At 34.3% G+C, this 26577-nt stretch overlaps 1 protein-coding gene across 1 annotated transcript in view; it reads left to right on the top strand.

Annotated features, from left to right (window-relative positions):
• Positions 1–26577, top strand: part of LOC124632500 (proton-coupled amino acid transporter-like protein pathetic) — a 50846-nt gene that overhangs the window by 15459 nt on the left and 8810 nt on the right. Inside the window, exons 2-4 of the mRNA XM_047167358.1 lie at positions 23554–23618; positions 24675–24791; positions 25243–25393. Coding sequence (XP_047023314.1) covers positions 23566–23618; positions 24675–24791; positions 25243–25393 — 321 coding nt within the window. The 5' untranslated portion in view covers positions 23554–23565. The remainder of the gene's footprint in view (positions 1–23553; positions 23619–24674; positions 24792–25242; positions 25394–26577) is intronic.

The following is a 26577-nucleotide window of genomic DNA, read 5'->3' as shown; positions in this document are numbered from 1 at the left end:
GGTAATGTATACCTAGGATAAGGATGTATTTCTGTAACTGTATACATTTTTGCAATAAATAAATAAAGTCCACTGACAAACGCAAGTATCAAAGTTGCACGTGCCAAAATTACCCAGTATCTAATAACTCATTAGTCAAAGATTGGACTCCAGTTTTAGTGAAAGCTCGTCTAGCTTATAAAGTAGATAACATAGCTATTTATAAAGCAAATAACTTAAGTAAATAATGTTTGTCTAAACAATAAGGGTAGATAAATTGTAAAGGGTAAAGGTAAAACAATTTCCTTATTGCTTTAATCGTTAATGGTATTGTTTTGAAGACAAAAGTCGCAAGGCTAGCTATTTAATTTGGGTGCCTTTCATTCGGCTATTATTACGCCGTATTAGTTTCACAATCACCCACAGCATTTCAATAGTAAGGAATGAACTAAGAAGTAATTAAATAAAATATTTGTATGTAAAATTATCCCATGCCGATAGTATCATAAAAGGCTCTTAATCAGGAAGGAAATGTGAAGTGTGCTCATAACAATGATTGGATATTGGAACGATTAGGTACCTTTAAACCAAACAAGTTGGTAATGTTCACTGATTCTGATGAGCTAATTACAAGAAACTTAGAAGTCCTTAGATACTGATTTGGTACATGTGAATATACAAGCTCCTTATTTGATATGTATCTAGATAGGTAGTAAAACCCACTATTATGAAAAAGCCAGCAAAATTAACCAAGCTAATTCCCAGCTTAATTACCTACAGTTTCTAGCACAACTAGATTCTGAACGTTGATTAGTGAAGTAATTACACGAATATTTAACATGTGAATGTTTCAACATGTTTCATAACTTAGGAACGCAATCTAGGATTCCTAGAGCGAAATAGTGTTTACAAGTCCTTACAGGACGTAAAACGATTACTGTTTCATACCTAACTTTAGAGTACCACACTACAAATTTTTAGTCGGCCGATAGTCGGTTTGGGCTTATAAATCAGTATGAAGATGAATGAAAGTACACACGTAGCAGCGATCAGGTGTTTGTCTGTTATCAGACAGACTAAATACTTTGATTGAATTCACGATTTTCCAACCATCGGGTCAAACAGTCTGCCGACTATTTAGTCTTCAGTGTGCACATAGGCTAATGGTATTTGAGGTCATTGTCCTCAAGTATCGTTATGTTGTTGCGTAATATTATTGTAGGACCAATTTGGCTGGTCCTTGTCGTATAAGTTGCTGTTTATGGTTGGAACAGTCCCCATGCGGTAATAATGGTCATTGCTGCGTAGGGTTTGGCGACCCTTAAACGTAATAGGTGCTTTAAGAAAAATCAGTAAGAGTGCGACACTCTTCTCAATCGGCCTCTGGTATATACTAATATTATAAAACAGAAGAGTTTGTCTGCTTAAACGTTCTAATCTCAGGAACTTGTGATACGATTTGCAACTTTTAGAGGTCATGTAGTCTATCTATCAAGAAATGGACGAATGGACGCGACTGGAACTGCTGGCGAAATCTAGTTTTTCATACGTGAAAAGGGACTATAATTTGTCATAGTATTAGAGTAAGGGCTCAGTGAAAACCAGGAGCTATTTATTAACCCTCGTCCATGTGTCACTTTCAGACGCCAAGGATACTGGTGTTCGGTGCTTAAACGCTAAGAAAATATCTGGTTGCCAACTCTTTTGGGATGGTTTCACGCAAAATTATGGTCATTATTATGTTTACTGGACGAAAGAGTAATGCAATAATATATTTTGTTTTAAACTTATTAATTAAGCTAATTTGAATAAGAAATAAAGCTCTTGTCGCTCTTTTACTAATCTGGTAAGAGAACTGAAAGCAGTGTGAATTCCCCAGTCACCTATTCAAAATCTTCCAAACCAATCGATTTTTCGACGCAAAAGGAATTTCCGAGTGTGTGAATTTGAAACGAAAACTTTTTTTTTTATAAAAAAATATGGGATGCTTTATGCGAATGAAGGCCCATTATGAGAAGATTTCTAAAACGCTATGAACTTATAGTAAGTTCAACTCAGTTGTGCGCGCGGCCTTATGTGTGGGTAACCCTTGTACATATACAGTAACTTTGTGTGGAGCAAGAGGTACAGTCGGGTACAATACAGTTATTTAGGGGTTGTGTACGGGGGTTTAAAGAAAAACAGTTATTACGTAATTTAATGTTTATTTATTTATAATGACTATGAATCGCTATTTGAAAAATCAAATGATGAATTTTCGGATTCGCTACTCTCCAAGGAGAATTATAAATTCTGACACCAATGTCAAAATGTCTATAGTATTCTTCTTTTTTCTTTTCTACATGTCGACAAGTATTACGCCACATCCCTTCATCAATTTGACTTAAACGTTCTTTTATGAGTTTCATTATTTTGTTATTTTGGTCGACATTATGCGAAGCAATATAACTTTTTAAAATTCCCCACACATTTTGTTTACATTATTATACTAGATTATACCTCTTTTTACATTCTTAGTCCACACTTTTATTTATTGTCCACGTACCCCGAGCTAGAAAATATGTACTTAAGGAGGATTCAATTCTTAGATACTGTCAATCTCAATTTGAAAAGATGTATGAAAAAATAATGGAAAACTATATTTAATAATAAAAAGCTTTGAATGTCGTTTTATTTTTTGAAACGCTTTATCTGACTCCTTAATAATTTCTCCGCGAATAACTAGTATTTTCGTAAACGACTGTACCCATAAGAAAAAGTGATAAGAACACGTCATGCTCGGACGACGTCACTGTCACACGAATGAAAGTTGTATATTTACAAGCCGACGCACACATAGGGCCGCGCGCAAATCTGAGTTGAACTATCTATATCAAATGACACTTCCTCTTACCTAGCCAAGTAGTTTTGATAATTTCTTTACCCGACTTTGAAAAAATATGATCTTGAAGCCAAAAAAACCCTGGTGTTTTTGAGAAAAATGTTATAATGCTAGAATACAATAAATTAAAATTTATTGGGTACTAGCTGGTGCCCGCGACTTCGTCTGCGCAGGTTTAGTATTTCGAACAATATGTTTACAAATTGTAGCCTATGTGTTATTCTGATGTATAAGCTATATTATTGTAAAGTTTCATTAAAATCCATTCAGTAGTTTTTGCGTGAAAGAGTAACAAACATCCATACATCCATACATACAAACTTTCGCGTTTATAATATTAGTAGGATGAATAGAATAGAATATGAATAGAAGTTAGTCATGACGATGACAGTTAGTTATTGGCTTCAAAACAACATAAATTATTTAACTACTGCAAAGTAAATATTATTGTATATCTTGTGGTATCGCATTACTTAATACTGTAAATTAAAGTGTATGTACTTAACCTTGTTTTTTGACAAACCGGATCCAAAAATACGCTCTCTGGGCACCTAAAATGTAGCTTTCATAAGTTCATCCTTTTCTTAAATATTTTATTTTTATTAATGTAACAGATGATAAAGATAATAATTAGTTTTCATAAAAACAGGTAATATATGGATGCTGACATAAATTACTGGGCTCACGACTCAAATAATTATGAGATCGTAAAAATTACGTACAGGTTGAAAACTTAACGGCATTATAGTGGCCCAAAACATGACAGCATGGGATTACATCTTGTAAAAACCCAAAAAAGTTTTTGTATTTTTTCCTTACCATCTGTCCCTTGTGCTAAAAATAACACGTTTCATTTCAATAAAACAAACAAAACCGTTATACACCATATCCGTATCCTTAAGTCATTTAATTGAATATTCCATAATTAAAATTTTATAACTCTAGTAATTTCTTGTTCCCAACGCGTACGCCATTTTATATTCTGGACATTAAATATATAAGAAGCTTTTATAGTACCCGCACATTGCAGACTAAATAGTCGTCTCAATCCATCCTAAGGTTGTCTGGAAGAGATCGCTCTTAGCGATAAGACCGCCCATTATGTCACCTACTTAAACTAGATTAAGATCAAAAATGTAAAATTGGTGTATCTAAATAAAGAATATCTATTTATCTAAATAGTCGGCCTGACGTCGACCCGATAATTAGCAAAAAATATATTTAAAAGAAAATCTCAATTCCAATCCAAGTTTTCAGTCGATCTGATACCGGGTAAATACCTGATCTTGGTAATGTGCGTACTACCATTCCTCTTCATACTGATTTGTGCGCCCAAACAAAGTATCGGCCGACTAAAAGTTGCAGTGTGCATCGTACAGTCACTTCATTCGATCGTTCAATATTTTATGACGTCATAAAATACCGGCTTGAAGGGAAATCGTTACTGAAACATGTTCAGGGATTCTGTGTATCCTTACTAAAAGATATAAAATGGAAAGCCAGTTTATCTGTTTGTTTGTCAAGCTTTCACTTGACTTTGAAGAAATTGAGATGGATTGAAAAAACTTGGGGAAGGACAAAGGATGACATTTTTTTATTTATAGTTTATTTTTTAAGGAACTGTGTATCTTTTTACATGGTTTGTATAAATTCCTTCAATGCAAAAATCTCTCTAGAATAATATCATTGAAATCTTTATCAGTATCACAACAAAACTATTGGGGTTTCAGTGATACCTATGTAAGTAATTTCAAGTAATTGTTTTACATTACATATCTTTACAATATTTGACCAGTTGTGTTTGAAAATGACTATACACAGTCATGACTAATTTATACAAATAAATGAATTAAGTAGAATCGTACGTTATGAGGTAATGGTACATCCCCTATCCATACTCAAACACGTGTTGATGTTTTTACATTTTTTATAATTATTTATTACGATGACGATGAAAACCACATAAAACTAACTAATGGATGCTGATATTGTAAAAAGGATTTTTTTGGAACATAAGGGCTCCGGAACTTTGAATCGATTTAATAAATTATTTCACTTAACACTTAAGGTATTCAAGGTGATAAGCTATACTTTATCCGAGTATGACAAGTAGTTCCCACGGGATGCGGTCGATAGCCTGAGAAATAGCTCCTTTATTATGAAGACTAGCCGTTTTCCCGTGGTTTTACCCGCGTCCTGTGGGAGCTACTTCCCGCACCGGGATAAAATTTAGCCTATGTTACTCGCAGATAATATAGCTTTCTAATGGTGAAAGAATATTTACAATCGGTCTAATAGTTTTTGAGTTTATCCATTACAACCAAACAAACAAACAAAGTTTTCCTCTTTATAATATTAGTATAGATGAGCATATATTGTTTAATAACCGATGATTGTTTTACCATAAAAATATACTTTTTTTATTTAAGTTTTTTAGTATCTTCTCTTTATTTCAGAAAAACAATAGACAGCCTACTCAGTATTCTCATCTTTTCTACTCCATTAAACTTTTTACGACCTTCACTTGTTTATCGATGCCAAACATATAGTCGGTTTTAGAGCGTACCGCAATGATCGTTATTATATCTTTATCTTTAAAGATATCAATCATGATAAGGCTCGTAAAAGATCGTTGGGTTTAGCACGAAACGTTGACAAAAAATGATTTCATGATGTCAAAGTAATTATGTTTTTTATCAAAATTGAAGCTATTATGTATTTGTGTCTGCTGATGATTAAAAGTGCTCTCGTGTTTTACTTAGATTTGCCCTTGTTTCTCACAGTTGTTTTTTCTCATCTTGAAATACTCATTAAAACTTTGTTATAATGAGTAAGTAATACGATCAAGGCTTTATTGATCATTTTGGGGTTTATAATTTCTGAAAGCATTTGGCTTTACTTAGATACATTCCGTAGATTTTTATTAAGAGGACGAATTGGAAATTTTGGCGCCAAGGATCTCAATTTTTCTCAGTAAATACAAAACGGATCAAAATACAACTTGGTTACCTGAAAGTTCATGATATAAACCTTATTTTGTTAGACTTCAAAACATGATTAGGTAACTTTTATAACAGAGAAAAATATATCGAACATACCTCTTTTTAAAAAGAGATTCACATATTATGGGCAAACGGGACCGATTTAAGCCTCTTAACTTTTTTAGTAGTTGAGTACATACATACTCTTTAAAATTGTGGAAGGAATTTTAAACTGAATTAAGTATCAGTGTGTTTGAATATTTCACTGAATGATTTTAAAATGACTGCCATTAACTTTACTTTAATGTGGTAATAATATTACTTAGTCTCACAGCAGATGACGTAGGTATCCAGTAAAATGTGACTTGTTATAATTACATCATTGTATAAAACGCGCAGTTTATATCATGCTTTATATGCGTGATACATTGTAATGGGAAATCTATAGGGAATTATAACAGCTATTGATTGAGCTTATTGTTAGAAGATACAATGTTGCTATGTTTTCTTGTGAGAACTAGGATACATCGGACAATGCCAAGAGTAGGATATTAATTGTAAATCAACAATAAGTTACATTAAATAAACTACATTAATTACACTAATGGCCAGCGCACAATTTGAGATTTTTTTCCTATCTATTATCGTACATCCTCCGAGCCTTTTTCCCAACTATGTTGGGGTCGGCTTCCAGTCTAACCGGACTCAGCTGAGTACCAGTGCTTTACAAGAAGCGACTGCCTATCTGATCTCCTCAACCCAGTTACCCGGTCAACCCGATACCCCTTGGTTAGACTGGTGTCAGACTTACTGGCTTCTGACTACCAGTAACAACTGCCATGGATGTTCAATGACTGCCGGGACCTACAGTTTAACGTGCCATCCGAAACACAGTCATTGGTGTCTAAGATATACTTAGAAAGTACATACAAACTTAGAAAAGTTGCATTGGTGCTTGCCTGACCTGGAATCGAACCCGCGCCCTCATACTCGAGAGGTTGGTTCTTTGCCCACTAGGCCACCACGACTTTTTCTTTATTATCGTACCCATAATTAAAAAAGACTCTCCGAACCCCCATATATACGCTATATCTTGATAAGTAATCACTAATCAGCCTAATGTCTTTTGAAAATTTTGCGTTCAGGCGTACGTTCCGTCATAATATGTGCCCCGGTTCTTAGCTTCCTATAACCGTTCGATCATCATCTGACAAACTGTAGGCTCTTTCGTATTACTTTTTTTTTTGGCAGCCGGATGGTATTTTTATAATGTAAGTACCTATATGTTCTCCGCAACTTTCCTGAGAGAGAATAGCCGTCATAAACGATAAAATCGGTTTGCATATTTACTACCGGTATTTTATTTTTAAACCGTACACGACATATGAACTTAGACCAGTCTACCTAGACTTCTTTAATGAGATCTTTGGAGTTTGGACTCCATAAAGCATTAAGCTGATTTTACCTACATATTCATTGGACAGTACCTCAGATACACACTAATATATTCCGGATTCAGCCACGTACACGAGATGTACATACTCGTTTAATACTGTGACATTACTAGGCTTTGTTATCTACTGTTATAGCCCAGTCTCAACCACGTTCGCCACAAATGTGATTGCTGTTCAACTGATATTCTAGGTATTGGTAGTTCAATATTAGTACTGATTGTGTCTCTTGGAAATACTTACTATTAAGTATGCTTTAAGATTTTGTTAGGATAGATAAATAAATAAATTATTTACCTAACATTATATTTAGTATTACGGAAAAAATACATTATTGGAACGATTAAATGCAACAATTCAAATAGCTTTGCCGCTCTGAAATTGGCTACTAACTACTTTACGCCAATCATGTACGAGCAAAATACTGATTTACCTGCAGGATCTGTGAATTAAATAGCCAACTTCATACCGGCAAAATTATTTGGCGAGAACTTTGCCAAAGTATCTAGGTCTATGTTATCTCAAATTTTTTAAACATAGAGTCAGCAGACAAAAGTGTGCCCGTGAGATATCAAATATTTTCTCTTCACCTTTTTATGCAAATCAGGTACTTATTGCAATCAGTTACAATGCTGTTATTTATTTTCTAGGCAAACATTAATAAAAATAATGCAAATTTTGACATTAAGATAGAAGTGTTGACATACCGACGCCTACGCATTGTTAGCGAAATTTTTGACGCAATGTGAACATTTTAAAACACTAAATTTTCAAAATACGACCTCTCTACATAAGGTTTCTGAAGGATAAATCAGGTTTTGGAGTATTATTTTTGCAACCTGCAACAGTGATTAATGACCTAGTAAGTTAGTTACCTTGAGTGAGATGAATTGATAACCACCTCCTATTTTGGAAGTCGGTTAAAAAAGGCATCGTGCTAATTAAAAACACTTGGATGATATGCAAACAACTTTATCTCGTTATTTGCTTCTCATCCAATTGAAATAATATTGTTTTGTATTACCAAAAGTTTTTCTTACATCTCGTACATAAACATTTGATGTTTCTATAACCCACAAAAACAGAGTGAGCTAATAAATACAAAATTGTATTGAATAAAAACGTCTACATACACCGAATTTCAACAATGTACCTAAACCTTTTAAGCTGAACGCCCACGTCATACTTTATGTAGAACAGATAATCGGACCAATTTTTTGTAGGCCGACTAGGATTTTTCGACCGACGTTGAGTGAGATATGTATGTTGCTCTACAAGTATTGTTATCAGTGCGTTTTATTTTACTCCTACAAAAATCGGTCACCGATTTATCGGACGTGGGCAGCTTTATATCGAGAGGTTTATTTCGGACCGGGTGTGGTGCGTTTGTGGTCCGGTATTCATTTGTTTTCGTCTTTAAAAGCGCTATTCAGTAACTATGACATTTTTCTTTTTCTTTTTTTCTTTTTCGTCATTTTTGAATTCCAAAGAATGTCCTTTCTTCATATGACACATTAAAAGAATGGGTCACTTTTCCCATTATTTGAAACCAGACAATTTTGGCGGAACAAAATACCTTGTGTTCATTATTTCAGGAAGAGGAAGTAAACGTATCGAATATCAACAATGTCATATTTACATGGAAATTTTTGAAGAAACCTTCATTTATTGGCAAATAAATATTTACGATTTCTCTCAGTCAATACTGGTGACATTATGATGAAATGTTCTCAGTTTGTGTAATGCTAAAGAAAAACCTAGATTGGATTATATTTTAGACCTCCCGTGGTTGCTACCGACAGTTTGATAGGGCTCTTAATAAGTTCGGAGATAGGTATATGATATTATAGGTAGCCTAGTAGGGATTACCTACAAATTAATCTGTTGGCCAACTATCGGGTGATAGACGGCCGGGTATAATTAAAGATATGACATAAAGAATTTCCCTCAATGTAAAATTATGTAGGTCATACCATTTAAATACACACAAACAAAACACCATCATCAGACCATGAACAAGATCCTTGGAACATACCTACCTAGCTAAATAACCTTTATATACGGTCCTGCGTTACATAATGACATGCAATTGAAGGAAACTAGCAGTTATATGCACATTATGGCTTTTAAACGGTAAGGTAACTGCGTATAACTTACTGTTATATATTATTTTATAATTTAAAGCTTCATAGGCCTTGGGCATGAATATTGAGGAATGAAAAGACCAAAGAAGGTGTACTGAGAGATGTTGTCAGACAGAGATATGTGAGAGATTGTTCGAAAGAGTTACCGCGGTCCTGGTACATACAAGACCTACGACGGAACACGTCGGTTTTTAGTCAGTAAGAGTCTGACACTCCCTCACCGCTGCTAACCCAGTGGGAGGCGCAATGATTTGATGATTTTTGACGTCGTTAAAAAAAAGACCGAGCTATGTGGAAGAAGAAGGCATCTTGCGCCAACTCCAATTAAAATTGGAATAAAGACATGGTTGGGAAACACTAGGCAGGTGACGACTTAGCATATATACGCACAACAAATTAAAGATCGCACTTAATATTTTTGTATTAACATTCCACTCAATATTATTACGGTTTTTTCAAGTATTAAATGCAATTAACAAGTAAACATATAAACACATAATTGCAAGAAAGTAGGTTTGGGAAAGTCAAGGAAAAACTGGTATTTAATGGCAGAAAGTGTGATCGTGGCAGAATGTAACTTAATCACGATGGTGCTACTTCATTCGACCTTATAAGTAATAACTTAATTATTGAGATAGTTTATTTTCCCTGAGTTTGCTTGTGGTTGTTTATTCTTGTTAATTAAGCGTTTTTTCGTCTTAGTATCGTGATCTTGGTTCTTCATGATAAAGGGTAGTGCGTTTAGAACGTGGAGAACAAAATAACTAACTGACATGTCACAGCAGAAAATCTACAAAAAATTATGCGGGTGTTCCATGGACACGGAACGTTTCTAGATCCGACCTTACACGCCTTCATTATTCTCAAATTAAGATTATTGACAGATTAGTTTTGATTTAACAAGAAACACGAATGCCTCATTCACGCCTTCCGGTATATTCAACTACAAGAAGACGCCTGACCTACCTTCCTCATGACATCTCCGCTATCTTTCTTTCTTCCTACAAACAAAGAACTAAAGCTAGTACAAGCCCTATCTTTCTACCAAACTCTTTTAATGTAAACCTACAGAGACCATTATTTAATTGTTTGAGATATTTAAACAAAACGAGAAGCTTATTTTCAAAATATGTAATAATATAATTAAATTGTTACCTTGTTAAGTAAATAATAACTTACGAACATAAACATTTATAAGCTTACTTGCGCATGCACACGACTATAAAGAAACAAAGCGTTTTCTTCAAGTAATGTTTATTTCCCACGGTTTTATTTACGCTATTAACAGTTAAATTAAGATTAGTTATTTCTTGTTCAATTATTTCTTTAATTTATTCTTTACTTTATCTCTTATTTAGTGAATGACTTCCTTGTTAATTTGTAATTCATGAATGACTGAACGTGAATGGGTGGCGTCATACAATTTGGTCGCGAAATATCGAATTATTTGTGTTGAAATATGCGAATCATTTTAATTATTTTCTGTAATATTTTTGAACAAAATATGTAAATTTTTACATTAATTAACAAGCGACAAATCATAATACCTATATGTAATATTTTACTAGCGTCCGTTATATTACATAAACTCTTTGTTTGTGAAACTTTATTATTTATTTATAAAAAATTTATCACCTTAATAATTCATATTACCATGACCTACACAATACAATGATTATACACTGCTAGCTTTATATTTGTGAAGGTTTCAAAACTGGTTTACTTCGACGTATTGTCAACCTGCATCAATTTATGTTCGAATCGTTTTGTAACACCTGATAAAAACCGTACGTAAATGTCTTCGCTACAGGTAATAAGGTAAAATATGGTACTAATATAATAAAGAGTAAACTAATTTTGTTTGTTTGTACCTTTTGTTTGTAACTTTTATACTCCAAAACTACTGAACCGACTCCAAAAATATTTCACAGTTGGCAAGCTACACTCATCCTATGTAACAAAGGCTATATTTTATACCGGTACGGGCGGTAGTAGAAAAACGGCTAGTCAGTAAATAAAAACATTATTTCCGAGTAATATCTTTATTTTCAAGCAACTTTATACTAATGAAATAAAGACAGCTAATAAACATAAATCATCTATAAACATCTCTTAGAAGCGTCGATAAATAGCGTTTAATTAAATAAGCGACTCTGTTGATTCCGCATTGAATTCTCGGTATTCCATCAATGTAGGAATCTGCGTCAATATCAATGTTATTGATCATGATCACCGTTAGTAGGCTGATAAACAGGCTTACCTATATACCTACAAAACTATAAACTGTATCTATACTCTATATTATAAAGGGGAAGAGTTTGTTTGTTTGCATGAATGCAGTGAACTCAGGAATCAAAGCCGTATAGTAGGTCCGATTTGAAAAACTCGTTCTTGTTTGATGGTTCATTTATCAAGGAAGGATGTAGGCTACGTTTTATTCAGGTGCGCGAAGTCCCCACGAGACACGGGTGAGACGGTTAATGGAAGCTAGTCTATGCAAATATCTATTTAGAGGAAAGATTTGATCGATTGTTTCTTTGCATCAATTAAACTCTGAAACTATTGAATTGATTTTAATATTTTTTCACTTTTATAACGGTAAAATATATGCACTGAACATGGGCTATGCTTTATCCTCGTACAAGAAGAAGTTTCCCCGAGGCACGAGTGAAACAGTTGACGAAAGCTACTGCAGAATAAGTCTCTATCGCCCGTATACACATCATATTTGATACTAAGCTTCCATTTGACATATCAGTGTTAACATAACATCACATAATTACCGCCTACTGATCCCCAAAGACGCTCAATGTATTAGCTAAATCAACGTTCAATCAACCGTTACAAAACTCGCATATTTGTGCAACTGAGGCAATCGGAATTCATTTCAATATTGCTATTATTTGTAAGTAGGCATACAATTACTGCATCGTTGCCATCCTACACACTGCAGACTAAGCAGACGACAGTCGGTCGATAGTAAAGTTGACCCGATGGCCGGCAACATTTTTTTAATGGTAACACTATTTATTCCACAGTGGAGTTTTGGAGCTGACCTAATGATGGAGGAGGTCGAGGAAACTCGACAACGGAATATTGTAACTCCCTCGTCTTTGGGCGCATATTATTCGTATTGATGGGAACTTTCCAGTTATGCGGATAGTGAAAACTATGTTATCACTGAAAAGCTGAAAATAAAAAACTTTTTACAAAAAAATCAAAAGCTTTTTTTGGCTTTTTAGTGTTTTTGAAAATCGGTTTTATTTTTTTGTTTTAAGTAAAACTTGATTCTAATCAAAGCCTTAACTTGCCGACTAAGCCCCTTACTTATAAAATCTCTAATCATCTTCTAAGCAACATTTTAACTAATCACTACTTAAAGTCTTAAGTAGTGATTAAATGTTAGTTAAGACACCTTAAGCAACGTTTATAAGTAAGAATTTTCTTAAACAGCCCTTAAGTATTACTTATATTTAATTGACGTTTATAAGTAAGACTGTAAATGACCATATATCTGTAAAGCGCGTACCACCATTCATCTTCATACTTATTTATGAGCCCAAACAATCGGCCGACTAAAAGTTTGAAGTGTACTCTTGCTGCATCGCTACCGTCAATTAAATTATCATTAAAATCAGGACTATAATTGCAATATGCACAAAGGCATGTTCAAGTTAATACTTAATTCTTTATACTTTATATATGTTAATTTTTATTGCCTCTTATGTGATTTAAGTGCAATAATTACATTCTGAATGGAATTTATTTAATAATCCTTTGTTGAAGTCCGAATCGCTCCCATTTCAAAGGTGTGTATAAGTGTGTACATATATTCTGCGACTGGTTCCACCAGTAGTTTCACTCTCATCCTGATAACATAGGCTATCTAACAATGAAATAATTTTCATTTTTTCCAGTCACTGTAGAATTGTATTTTTATTGTGTATTTATAGACTGACCACAATATTTTTCCTATTTCAATACAAATGAAGCTTTTCTCTTTATGCTTCACAAGTTTTTACAATGATAACAAAGAATATATTTTACTTCAATAAAATTAATATTTCTAACAGACTACAATGTATCAAGGTTGTTTATTTTTTAGGACAGGAATTCTACGAAAATATTAGTGATCAATCATTTGAAAACAATGTTAAGTTCTTTCATGACGCAGATATTAATAAAAATGCTATTACTTGACTAAATGGGTAAACAATGAGACATTAGCCTGATACGAAAAGGGGAGAAATTACATCACTATGTTTCGTCAAAGTATACTGCTTCATCTACTTCTGTTTATACTAGATAGCATCTATCAGACGAATCACCTCCGTCCGTTGAAACTTATTGTAAAAACGAAAAATACCTCCTGATATGTAATCTGAGATCATTTTCCAACTTTCACATAGATTATGCAAAATGTTCAGCAGTGGACGTCCTATGGCTGAGATGATGATGATGATGATGATGATGATGCAAAATTGTAGGGAATTGCTATACCATCATTTTTAATTGTAATTTGACTGACATTCTGAAATCAATTTGCGAATGACCATACGACCACATTCCATTCCATACAGAGCCATATGTCAAGGGTCACCCTGCATAAAAAAGAACCTTTAATTCCAACTTACATAAATAAATTACATGATGCGTTACATAACTGTATATGTACCCACGGTTGACAAAATAAATAGCGTATACAGATCCAAAAATGAACCAAAACTGACTCACACCACTTCAAAAGATCCAAAAATAGCCGTGCCTTAAAAAATAATCTCAAACTATCTTTACAAATACGAGTATCATGCAAATAAATGCTTGCAACATCAACAGGTTGCCAGCAGCCCTTGACCTGGTGAGGTGCCCTTTCCACAACGCGTAGGACTGAGGCTGTAGAGCCTTTCAGACTTGACAGTCGGCCGATAGTTGCCTCGATATATGGAAAAAATATTTTAAATATTTTATAAGAAAATTTGTGGCCCGCGGTAGGTGCTGCGCTATGTATAAAGTCCACAATTTTGTAAAAAAATTAAACAAATGAAGAAAAGCTCGACCGATTATGTGCAGACTTCACATAAACCATCTAACTGAACACTCCAAACACATTTGGTTTGGATAGAGACCGAGTGAGACCGATTGAGTTGTAAAATTACAACGAAAAGTAACAAATACATGTATGTAGATCGTGCACACAATCAAAGTTTTTAGTCGTAGTCGTCGACCTGGTCTTTGTTATACATCTCCGCAATTATCAAGCGTCCGAACAAACTGTCGGCCGAGTGAAAAGTCTGCAGGCTGCAGATACTCTTAGGCACTTACATCGTATGTATTAAGAAAAGCGACGGACTGATGTATTTTGTCGACCTTAACATACAAAACTTGATGTTTTTATCGCGTTCATGGTGTGATGGATAGGTAGTGATGACATGTGATGAGTTATATCTACGGGTGTTTGAAATTCAGCTGAGAAATTATTGTTGACGATGATTTTCACGGTTTCAGTTAGTTATAATTTTAACGGCATTATTTTTTAACTGACTAAATATGGTGAGCTGCAATAACGAGTAATGGTGAGCTGCAGTAATTATCCATCAGGTAGGACTTTTCCTTCTTTCAGATGAGGTACGTATGTATTCGAGTTTCTCAAAACCTCCATAGAAACTGAAGTCATGATCTGTCGTTTATTATATTTTTCTTGAGAAAACTTCTGCTGTTTAATTTAATAAATACAGTGTAGTTACAATCGGTTACGGTCTCAGGATATCCTGAAATAATGAAAGAAAGATATAAATAAATCTATGACTATGACCCATTGTGCATGGACGTTCCCATTGGAACAATGAAAATCAGAGCATTTATGTTATATAGGTATACTCGTTTCAGAACCGCGAACGACATATTGTAATGTTTTTAACATCAATATCGAAAGATATAAAATTCAGAAGCCATTAGAAGCGCCGTAAACGTGGTATATGTTAATCTGTTACGAGCAGAATGCAAACGTTCGGTTCTAGTCAATAACTGAAATTCAGCTTTATTTCTTGCAACTGTTACTAGTCTGTTACAGCCTTTTTATCGTTCCACTGCTGGGCACAGGCCTCCTCTCATATGAAAAAGTATTGAGCCTTAATAACCACGTTTGCTCAATGCGGGTTGATTTCAGACTTTACATTCCGGGACTGTTACTAGGTATATTCAGGAGCCATAATTAGTGTGTATACCTGGCAAAAAATCTATTTCCTCGTGAAATATTTGTTCATATGTGATGTGAGACATATTTTGTAAATATCCAAATCAATTAAGCTAGGAGAAAATCGCTGCAGAATTGTAGTGTTTTGATAAAGAGATTAATTTTTTTTTTACTCTGCGGATATCCGTACCTGAGAATAAAAAAAAACACATGACTCAGAGTATAAATGTTTGATCTACGAGTGGAAAATCACCAAAAAAAAACAAAAGTGTTTTAACAGGTTTTTTACATCTAAGTAAATATACTTTTTGATTTGATTTGATTTGTCTTTATCTTTTTTCAACAATGTTTTAGTTTGATTTATATAATTTCCAGGTATATACATACGTCATTGACTTCTGTTTGGTCGTGAATTTTTTGATGACGCTTCTAGTAAAGTATAAAATATTTGACTCATTAAATAGTGCTAATGAATATCTTTTCCAGAGAACTTTAACTACGGGTTCCTTTAACGTATCTAACCGTTGTTTTTTCAATTAAAGATTGTGACATAAATTATGTAGCACTAATGCCAAAATTCAATCCCTATTCAATAGATAGGTTACAGAAATCTACCGTTATTCACAAAACAACTTATCTATCTAAGCCTAACCTTGATCGATTACTTGTAAGTCAGTCAAGAGGGCAATCTACATAAATAACATGTTAATGCTAATTCGGTTACAAAATCTGCATAACCCGTGCCTTTATGTAATCTTTTATTATCATTTTAGAATACAATCTTTTTTTTATAACTATTCAGTTTTGGTTGGACCGTGCACGAAAGGTTCCGTACCATTATTTCAAAACCCCAAAAAATATTTTTGTTATAAAAGGAGGCTGAAATATTTTATTTTATTAGAGTTTCCAGATTTTTCTTTTAAAACACCAACAAAATACATTATTTTTGAAAATTACAACTTTCTAGTTTAGAAGACACAAACTGGTAAAAAACGAACAGATAGACAGCGGGAGCTACGAGAGATTAACTATGTGACTACCGAACCCTGAAAGACGCTATTTTTATACCAAAATATCTCATTTACATCTGTCTAACTTAATTCCTAATGACTCTTAAAAATTAAAAATATCTGTTGTAGCAAAAAATATATAATACCCGAATTATCATTGTAATTCCTTTCATGTCTGTCTACATGTCTGCATAGAGGCTTTGTTCAATGCCAGTATATATATTTATATGCTAATTCATGTACTATGAGCTGCATCTGTGTCATGAGAACTTGGTTTGTAAAACTACGTTAATATCAAATGTAAATAAATGTTAATCTTTTGCTAAAGTTATATCTTCAGCCTGAATTTTCAAACATTGCTCGTCTACTATCTTCTATAGTCTATCGTTGCTTTGGTGTGGTTTCACCCGCGATAAATAGTACTTTAGAACATGGAGTTTCTTGCCCGTTCTTCTCTATAGGAAGCTACTTTTGGAATGGGCAACTAGAATCAACCTTATTTATAATTTTTGACATTCATAAGTGCTTGTAAAGGCCTAAATGAAATAAATGAGACTTTGGCTTTATTACCCTTGTTGATAAGTGGACTATCTAAAATCGAAATAATTTTTCAAATCGGACAAGATTTTTTTATATTTTTAGGCCGTTTAAACAAACAAACAAACAATGTCACCAGCTTTATAATTATGAATATAGATATTGATTTTGCATATGTAGATATGCCTATATTTTCCTCTTCAAAGTCAAATCATTTATTTTTATGAATCATTTCGTAGGTGTCAATGTTACCTGTCACTGCAACACTGTAATTCAGAGGCCAAAAGCAATTACCTTGTTTTCTCAATGACTCAACAGACCACAGAACTATGTATATTGAATACCGAAGCATTACTCATGTAAAGCCTTCATCTGGATCCGTATTTATATTAAGGCCTTACGTAATGCGATAAATATTTTCACTGCAAAGTGTAGGTACTAATTTAATAAGGAGGAAAGACTCCGAAACTATTAAACTGATTTGAACATTATTTCACTGTTGAGTACCATTCCCGAGTAACGTAGGCTATATTTCATCCGGGACGCGGGTGAAATCGCAGGAAGACAGCCAGTTGCGATATACACTAAATTAAACCTAAGAAGATCCCGAACATACATGATGTATTATAGGGGGCAATAAACTGATACAAAGTAGCTTATCTTACAAGAACATCAACAATCATCATGCCACCACAACACGACAAGCCAAAAAAAATGGGCCCAGTTAATTTTCGCAATTTTAATTTTCATCGTTCAAAATTCCGATTTCCAATTACCGGCTGTCCAGTTTTGCTTAAAAAACATAATGGGGGCTCGTTTCCAAATGTTTGCTGACGAAAAAACTTGAACTCGTTTATCATACCGCCGACGTATACTTTTGTGATTTCGCCTGGCTGGATAGAGCTTAAGATACGTACTAATGTTATGAACGTGAAAGTCACTTTACCTGTGATTCTGTTTGGCTTTTACTGAGTAACTGCTGAATATATCTGATGATATGAATCATAGAAAAATGGATCGTTTTTAGGAAAAAAAAACCGCGGTTACAGCAAATATGGTCTATTGTATAGGTTTATAATTTTGTTAGTACAGAGTTGTGACTCATAACAAATTTGTTCGTGATCTAATCCGTATTGGCAGTTAAATGTGAGGAGTGAGTCATATTTTTTGCACTTCAGTGTAATTGGGTGCTATGTGTTAATGTAGAGTATCTATGAGAATATTAAAAAGATTTTTCACTAAGAGAGAATTAAGTTACGCCTTGTTAGTGCTAATCACAAAGAGTGTTTATTCGGTACGACGTGCCAGAGGAAATTATTGAAGCCAAAATAATATAGAAAGAGTAATTCTCGTACCTACCTAGAAGTACTTTGTTGTTTCTTTTCATTAGTTTTTACTTCATTTTTTATTTTGATGCCCGAGCAATCTTTTAAGAGTTCTTTAGTCAGGTAGAAACGCTCATTAGAGGAGATTCAGGAACACTAGATTACATAAATGTGTAAAGTTGAATGTGTGAATATTTCTTGCCATTTCTCGTAAAAACTACTTATTATTTATCTTCCTACAGAAGTGAAACCATTTTAAATACTATGAAGAAATAAAATTACTTAAACACATCTAGTCAAAAAACATCAATGGAGCATTCACTTCGTCCCACTTCGTTTTACTTGACACCGATTGCGAACGCCAAAAGTACGGTTCGAGCGATTATCAACGATTATTATCTCTTAACCAACCATTATAACTTGACCCATCCACGGTGGCACAAAATGGCCAATCATCAACAGAACTCATTATCTGCCTAGCCATTTCCCTACTACGTTGATCGGCTTGCAGCTGAGTATCATTTTACACAGAGCGACTGCCTATCTGACTTTTTAAACCCAGTTACCTGAGCGACCTGTGGTAAGACTGGTTGGTAAACTTTATGGCTTCTGATTACCCGTAATGTCTGCCAATGTATGGTTTTTCAAATGACAGCCGGTACCCACCAATTTACCTTTTGACATACGGAAAAACTCGTTATAACAAGATATTCACCCATCCAAGAACAGACCACGATAAGCATTGCTTAACCTTTTGATCGACGGTTCCGTGTTGCTTTAACTTAGCTGACTTAACTTAGTTGCTATTTTGTTCACGGATCAATTTATACTGGTTTCATTGTACAACGGACAGCTGATGAAAAGAAAATTACGTGCGTAACGATTATTAAGACTTTATTATGTTTTTTTTTTCTGTATTACGTGAAGATAAAAGACATAAGAGATTAGGTAATGGGATTAACGGAAAGTGTGAATAATTTGGGTTTTTGTGCTCCATAAGCCGCGTGTTGTGTAAGTAAGACGTGGTGACCTAGTGGGTAAAAGACCAACCTCTCAAGTATGAGGGCGCGGGTTCGATCCCAGGTCAGGCAAGTACCAATGCAACTTTTCTAAGTTTGTACGTACTTTCTAAGTATATCTTAGACACCATTGACTGTGTTTCGGATGGCACGTTAAACTGTAAGTCCCGGCTGTCATTAAACATCCTTGGCAGTCGTTACGGGTAGTCAGAAGCCAGTAAGTCTGACACCAGTCTAGCCAAGGGGTATCGGGTTGCCCGGGTAACTGGGTTGAGGAGGTCAGATAGGCAGTCGATTCTTGTAAAGCACTGGTACTCAGCTGAATCCGGTTAGACTGGAAGCCGACCCCAACATGATTGGGAAAAGGCTCGGAGGAGGATGAGGATGATGAAGCCGCGTGTTCTGGTGTCGGTATTTGAAAGAATAAAAGTAAATGTCTGCAATCAATTCGACTCCAAATCTGCAACTTCCAGACCCTATCAGCATACTTGAATATGTACCTATCGCACCCTTAGAATGAAAGTGACCGAATCCAAAAAATGCAATTTGTGGGAAATGAGCAAAATCGTCATCAAAAAATTATATTACTTAATACATCTTAATATATCTCTTCCGTTTTTAATGGCTTACTATTGATTTTTACCAGATTTGTGGATTAGCCTTTTGAGATCACAATGACAATGCAAATTTATGTTTATAGTATTTTTTTATATATATTTTAACATAAAATATAAAGTAGTTTCAAATTAAGTCACTTTATTTCAAAATTATGTTTTCCATTCTATGTTTTTTTAAGAATTAAGTCTGTTTATGACACATATTGGTAATAATTCCGTAGACACAATAAATAATAAGACACTGTCATACTGAAAGTTATTTGGACATAGGGTATTAAATTAAAATGCAATGTTATAAAAATCTGAATGTATTTATTTATTTCAGTCTTAATAATATTTATTCAAGTAACTGATTCGTTATCAGTAATTGAGAAAACAAAATCTACGGGACCTTTGCTTGTGTTTGTGAATAAAATAACAGAATGTATCCAAATGAGCAGGCAATGTCTATTAACCTCCTGCTTCTATTGTGGAGCCTTGTGTTGGCTATAAGTAGAACAGAGGATCAAATTCCTACTTAAGTCTGCACAAAATAACAAATCACTTCTGCAATGAAACCTTTAGTGGCAGAAAAGTGATAAATATATCTTTTTAACAGTTCCGTTAAAAAGTCTACAATTAGCGTCTTTATGCAGTTCTAACGCGTACATCAGCGGCAATAGAAACTTTTTAGCAGCTTTAACCTTTAACATAATTGTTTGAACTCTCTTTTAAAGATGTAGGCTGCAAATGGGTTGTAGAATGATCTCTTGTAAAACCCAGAGTGACATTTGGTTCAGTTTCTGCTGCCTTTAGTGGTATTTACAGCTATGAGCAGCTATGAGCAGCTACGGAAGCAATAATAGAACTTAAAGATACTTTCGGAACCCCTAAAGCACTACTGTACAGCTAACAGTTGCCAAATAGGCTGCTATTTCCACTAGTGTGCTAGTTGAGATGGTTCTACTAGTTGGTTAGACCACTGCGTAGTGACAGACGCGGCGTGGAACACTGTTAGAGACGCTAGTGTGCTCTATGACGTGTCTTGGTCGGACCATTTGCCTCTAATTATAAAGTGTGATCTTAAGTTATTAAGGCCAAAAGTTGCACCTGCACTTCCTAAATGTAACAAAGTAACATGGGGTGACAGAGCTTTGCAGCAGACTGAGTTATATAGCAATTATTGTAATGATCTCTTGAAAAATGTAAACTTTCCCTTAGAATTTACTGAATGTAGTAAAACTAGATGTAGAATTAAGGAACATTTTCCATAGTTTTGACTGCAGTAATGGTATAAATAAGTATAACTCTGTAACTTATTGTAAATGGAGTGCATACCTAAATACTTACGTAAGAAATTTTGTAACTATACTTGTTTTTGTGTATATGTTGTTGGTTTGCCTTAATAAATAAAATAAAATAAAAATAAATAAAACATGAAACTATTTTAGACAATATTTATGCGGAAATTGTGCTATACTCTATGAAGGTGCAATCGCAAGTAACTGTAAGAACGGATTACAGCGCAAAAAGAGTTACATAACGGGCTGGAATAAGCATGTGAAGGACGCACACAGACAGGCTCGGATTTTCAAACCTGGACGTTGTTTGGTAGACCGAAAAATGGTGATTTATATGAAAAAATGCTGGAAAGTAGAAAGGTTTTTAAAAGTAAATTGAAATGGTGCCAAAATAATAAGGACCAAATAAAAATGGACATTATTGCAAGTCATCATGACGCAAAGAATTTTGGTAGTTTTTGGAAAGCCACGAACAGGTTGAATCAAAGGTCGGGTCTGCCTGTGAGTATTGATGGCCTTATTGATCCTGGTGATATCGCCAACCTATTTAGTAGAACCTTTAGGGTTGGGTCTCCCCTGGGTACGTCGTCTGGTGGGCTTGAGGTGGTGGGGGGGTCTGAAGACATGCCTATTAGGTTTACGGCCAGGGAGGTAGCTACTGTCATACGCAACTTAAAGAGAGGCAAGTCGCTGGGTCATGACAGCCTAAGTATAGAGCATTTGCTGCATGCTGGTAAGCACTTACCGCGAGTGCTAGCAATTATTTTTAGCTTGTGCCTGAGTCACTCGTATCTTCCAGCGGATTTACTTAAAACTATTGTTGTGCCTATTGTTAAGAATAAAACTGGAGATGCGAGTGAAAAGAGCAACTACAGGCCTATATCCCTGGCTACCATCATTGCAAAGGTGTTGAAAGTCTGATTGACCAGCAGCTGGATAAGTACTTAATACTTAACGATGCCCAGTTTGGTTTTAAGCCAATCTTATCCACGGAAACAGCTATACTATGCCTCAAACAGACTGTTCAATACTATACAAGTAGGAAAACACCTGTATATGCATGTTTTCTGGACCTCTCCAAGGCTTTCGACCTCGTATCTTACGACTGCCTATGGAGAAAATTGTGGTGAAAATGGAGAAAATATCAAGAACTTCCCAAGCGATATCATTAGGATGCTAAAGTATTGGTATAAAAACCAATACAATTATGTTAAGTGGGCGGGTGTCCTGTCGGATGCATACGGGTTGGAGTGCGGTAAAACGGTGTAGGAAAAAAGCCACATCAGGTTAATAAAATCTTATCATAACGTGTTGGAAAAGTTTAAGGTGAGCATCGATCAATAAATTGTAGAAATTCACAGATCTGAATACACTGATGTGTGGCTCTGTGTACCTAAATATCTTAACATACCACACAACTTTAATATTATAGGGGCATATTCCAAAAAAGTTACAACTTAAACTTTTTAATTTTAGTAATAAACAGGTTCAATATTAAGAATAACAAAAATAATGAATATGCCTTTAGTCATAGACAGACCTATTATTATAAGTGTCGTTTGTCTTTTATAATTATTTTTTACTAAATAGACCTAATCCTTAAAAGGTCACTGAATACTACCTACATATTTTGTTTTATAAAGACGTATTAATCAAAATGTCACTTTATGGCAAAAAATATTGTGTAACTTACCGTGGCAGTATTCGCAATAAACGGACACTTTTTGAGATTCGCCGATGTTTTACATGTTCACTCGCAAGCGCATCTGACGTAATACTAGTTCTGGCTCTTTCACACAATATGCGTAAACGAATAGCGGAACGAGTGAAAGAGACCGAAATAAGCGTAGTCTCTGTTATAGTTAGAAATAGGTCTCTTTTTATTTACAGGGTTATAGATTATGCTTTTTAAGGTCAGTTTATTGTAAAAACGAGTATTACAGGAATTTTGAATTAAGTCACTTTCATTCTAAGGGTGCGCTATGTCCTTAATCGTGTCTGTGTTAAAATGTACTTAAATAAAAGAAAATATCTTCATGACAGTCCCTTGTTATTAAGAGTCAATTGACCTGACCATCCAGTAAGAAAGGAATTACATTTTCTATCTTTTAAATATCATTGTTTTTCTTATTACAGAAACTCGGCATCATGGGGAACGATGAGAAAAAAGGCAGTATTGTCCTCGAGAATTTTAATTCCACGTAAGTATAAAAATTCTTTGATTTTCATTACGATTTAGGTACCACTTTAAATAATAATAATAAATAATAAATCTTTATTTTTCAAGCAACAAGACTCAAAAAGTGTTAGTAACAATGTTCCTTATCCTATGTTAGTATTCCTATTCTACGTACTAACCTAAATACATATGATATGTGAATCACCACCGCACATCTATTACCGAAGTGGACAGCTTGCAGCAACGATTCACATATGTATATACAATCGAGCCTGTAAAGGCACTATCGGAATATATTAAAGGCGGATTAGAGTTTAAACTATATTGGACTGGCTGCTTTTCTCGGTTCCATCCACATAAAGATCCAGATAAAAAGAATCCTATGATCTTTTTCAATCTCTGCATACCAAATTTTATTTCAATCGGTTCAGTAATTTGCTATGAAAGTACTACAGATAGACAAACATACTTTTGATAGTATTTCCATAACAACGTTTTACAGAACACTATAAAATTGCCCACCCTGACAGCAAAACACACGTTGTGCCCCATTTTCTTAACCCATTTTGCTAATTGGCACTAGAGTACCTAGTGCTCAACTACGCTTAGTTTAGTACAATTAGCACTTCTACCTTTTAGTTGACGTAGAGTCTGTTAGGTACTTTGACCCCTGTTTTGACTTTCATATAAACGAGTGAAGGTTGTTTCAAAGGAGTGCTAATTGCACCTAGTAAAACAAGGAATATTGAGTGCACCTGTGTCTGCGCAAATGCTTGTGCACTATTACATATGTCTTTACATGAGAACATCATGAGTCCTATTATGAACAACTTTATATTTCTGTTGGTACGAGATAAATCGATGGACCTAATTTTGATGAATTTCCTATTAAGTTACTTTTATTCACTCTCCTTATGGAAATGCTGAAACAAATTATGTCATCTATAAACATTATGAACAAAATTTTCTACCTAGATGCTATTAAAATTTTTGCAAAGTCACTTATTTAGATATTTAATCACTTTTTTTCATAGTTATTTTTGTAGTCCTATCTAAGACTGTTAATCATTTTTTACAGGGCAAATCTCGCTTCGAATCCAGGCTTTCAGTCAACGCTAAGCTTAGGCTCAAAAGAAGTAATCAATGAAAAAGCCTACAATCCATTCGAACACAGAAAAGTGGAACACCCTAATTCGTAAGTATATAATTATTTTATATAAGGAACTTTATTGGATCGCTTAGTCTAAGTCCTAAGTAATTGTGGCAGTTTTGGCTATCAATTCTACATTTCCTGTCTACGTGTCGGCTTATTTAATGAACAGCTACTTCAGCGGTCTAGTTCTTAAGAAGTGCGACTGTTGTACCTGCAAGAGTTCTCGGGTTCGATTCCTGGGTCAAACAGAAATCGAATTAAGGGTTTCTGGAATTTGGTGATTGATACACCTGTACATCTAGCATATCAATGTCGGTTCTCTCTGATCGTGTCGGATTGCCGCCCCAACCGGCTGAGAGAGAATGAATAGAGTAACAAAAACCTGGCAGAATATCTTTTCGCTTCTTCTAGAGCCTGTACATATTCCAGTTTCTGAATAATCTCACAGCATATTTACATATTATTCTCACACATATTTTTCTCATTCTTCCAGAACAATAGGCTCTCTAGTACATCTGCTGAAGTCGTCGCTAGGGTCTGGTATACTGGCGATGCCGGCCGCCTTCAAGAATGCGGGATTAGCAGCCGGAGCCATCGGCACATTAGTCGTCGGATTCATTTGTACACATTGCGTTTATGTTTTGGTAAGATTACTTCTAGTTATTTCTATTGACGTTCATAGTAAATAGGTATTCAAGAACATTTATTATATAAACCTAGGTATGTCTTTTACTGGAATTTACTATTTTATACTAGACAAGTTTTTCTGTGTATGGTTATTATACCAAATCTGTATAATATGATTCTCAGTTTCAACTAACCGTAGCACTGTGTACTTTCCATCATTTAAATTAGGTATTGTTCAAAAAAAGTGAGGCAGGACCAACGCCTTATAAAAAAATTGGCGCAAAGCACAGAAAACTCAATTCTATATAAAATTGCATTCCAAAAAAGGCCTCCAGTGGGCGAAATATAAAAAATGCTCATGTAAAGGCACGAGTTAAAAATATAAGAGTAGGTACACATTTGAAATAACATCAAACAAGAGCCCCTTGATTGTCAAAGGTTGTGAATAAAAAGTATTTACTTACTGTCCAAATGTCACGGTCTTTTAATAGTAAACCCAAGTCAGTCCATTCGTTTGATTCTATTAGGACTTCCGCGTTCATTTACAACGTATTCAAATAAGATATTTTTGGAACCCGAATGAATACTTGAATCCATAAAAATATTGACATAACGTAAAATAAGTTTTCGTTCGAGCGAAAAATGTATGAAGATTAATATTGATTACTGAGAGTAACGCGAATTTTTAAATATTAATATACTAGTAATTGCAATATGTTTTAAGTTCATATTTTAATCATAAAGTAATATTGTAAAAGTTTCATATCACCTGTTTTACTGAGAATAACTTCTGAAACTCAATGAGATGATATGATTCCAAGAAAACTGTAAGCTTCTGTTTGAGTTTCAAGCTCCTTTATGAAAGCTTTCAACATAGTTTTCTCATCTCAGCATCGATATTAGTACAAAACTAGCTTTAGTCTGCACCTTTAACTTCACCTGGATAAAAATGCCCATACACAATTACACAAAGAAACACTACATGAGAGCTTTTAACCAAACATACTTCATGTTAATACCATTATTAATATGAAACCATTATTTTTTATATTTGCACCCCTTAAAACAAAAAAATTAAGACAAGTAAAACCCAAGCATTCCAAATTACTTATCTATCTTATTCAATTTTTCTGACAATTATTATGCGTTTATCATCTTTTAGCAACACTCATCCTATACCTACTCAGTACTTCTAAGTATT

Source organism: Helicoverpa zea, chromosome 8 (assembly GCF_022581195.2).
Source record: "Helicoverpa zea isolate HzStark_Cry1AcR chromosome 8, ilHelZeax1.1, whole genome shotgun sequence".
In the NCBI taxonomy this organism is placed as follows: Eukaryota; Metazoa; Arthropoda; class Insecta; order Lepidoptera; family Noctuidae; genus Helicoverpa; species Helicoverpa zea.
Note: the sequence above shows the minus strand (reverse complement) of the source record. Positions and strands in the feature narration are given on the sequence as shown.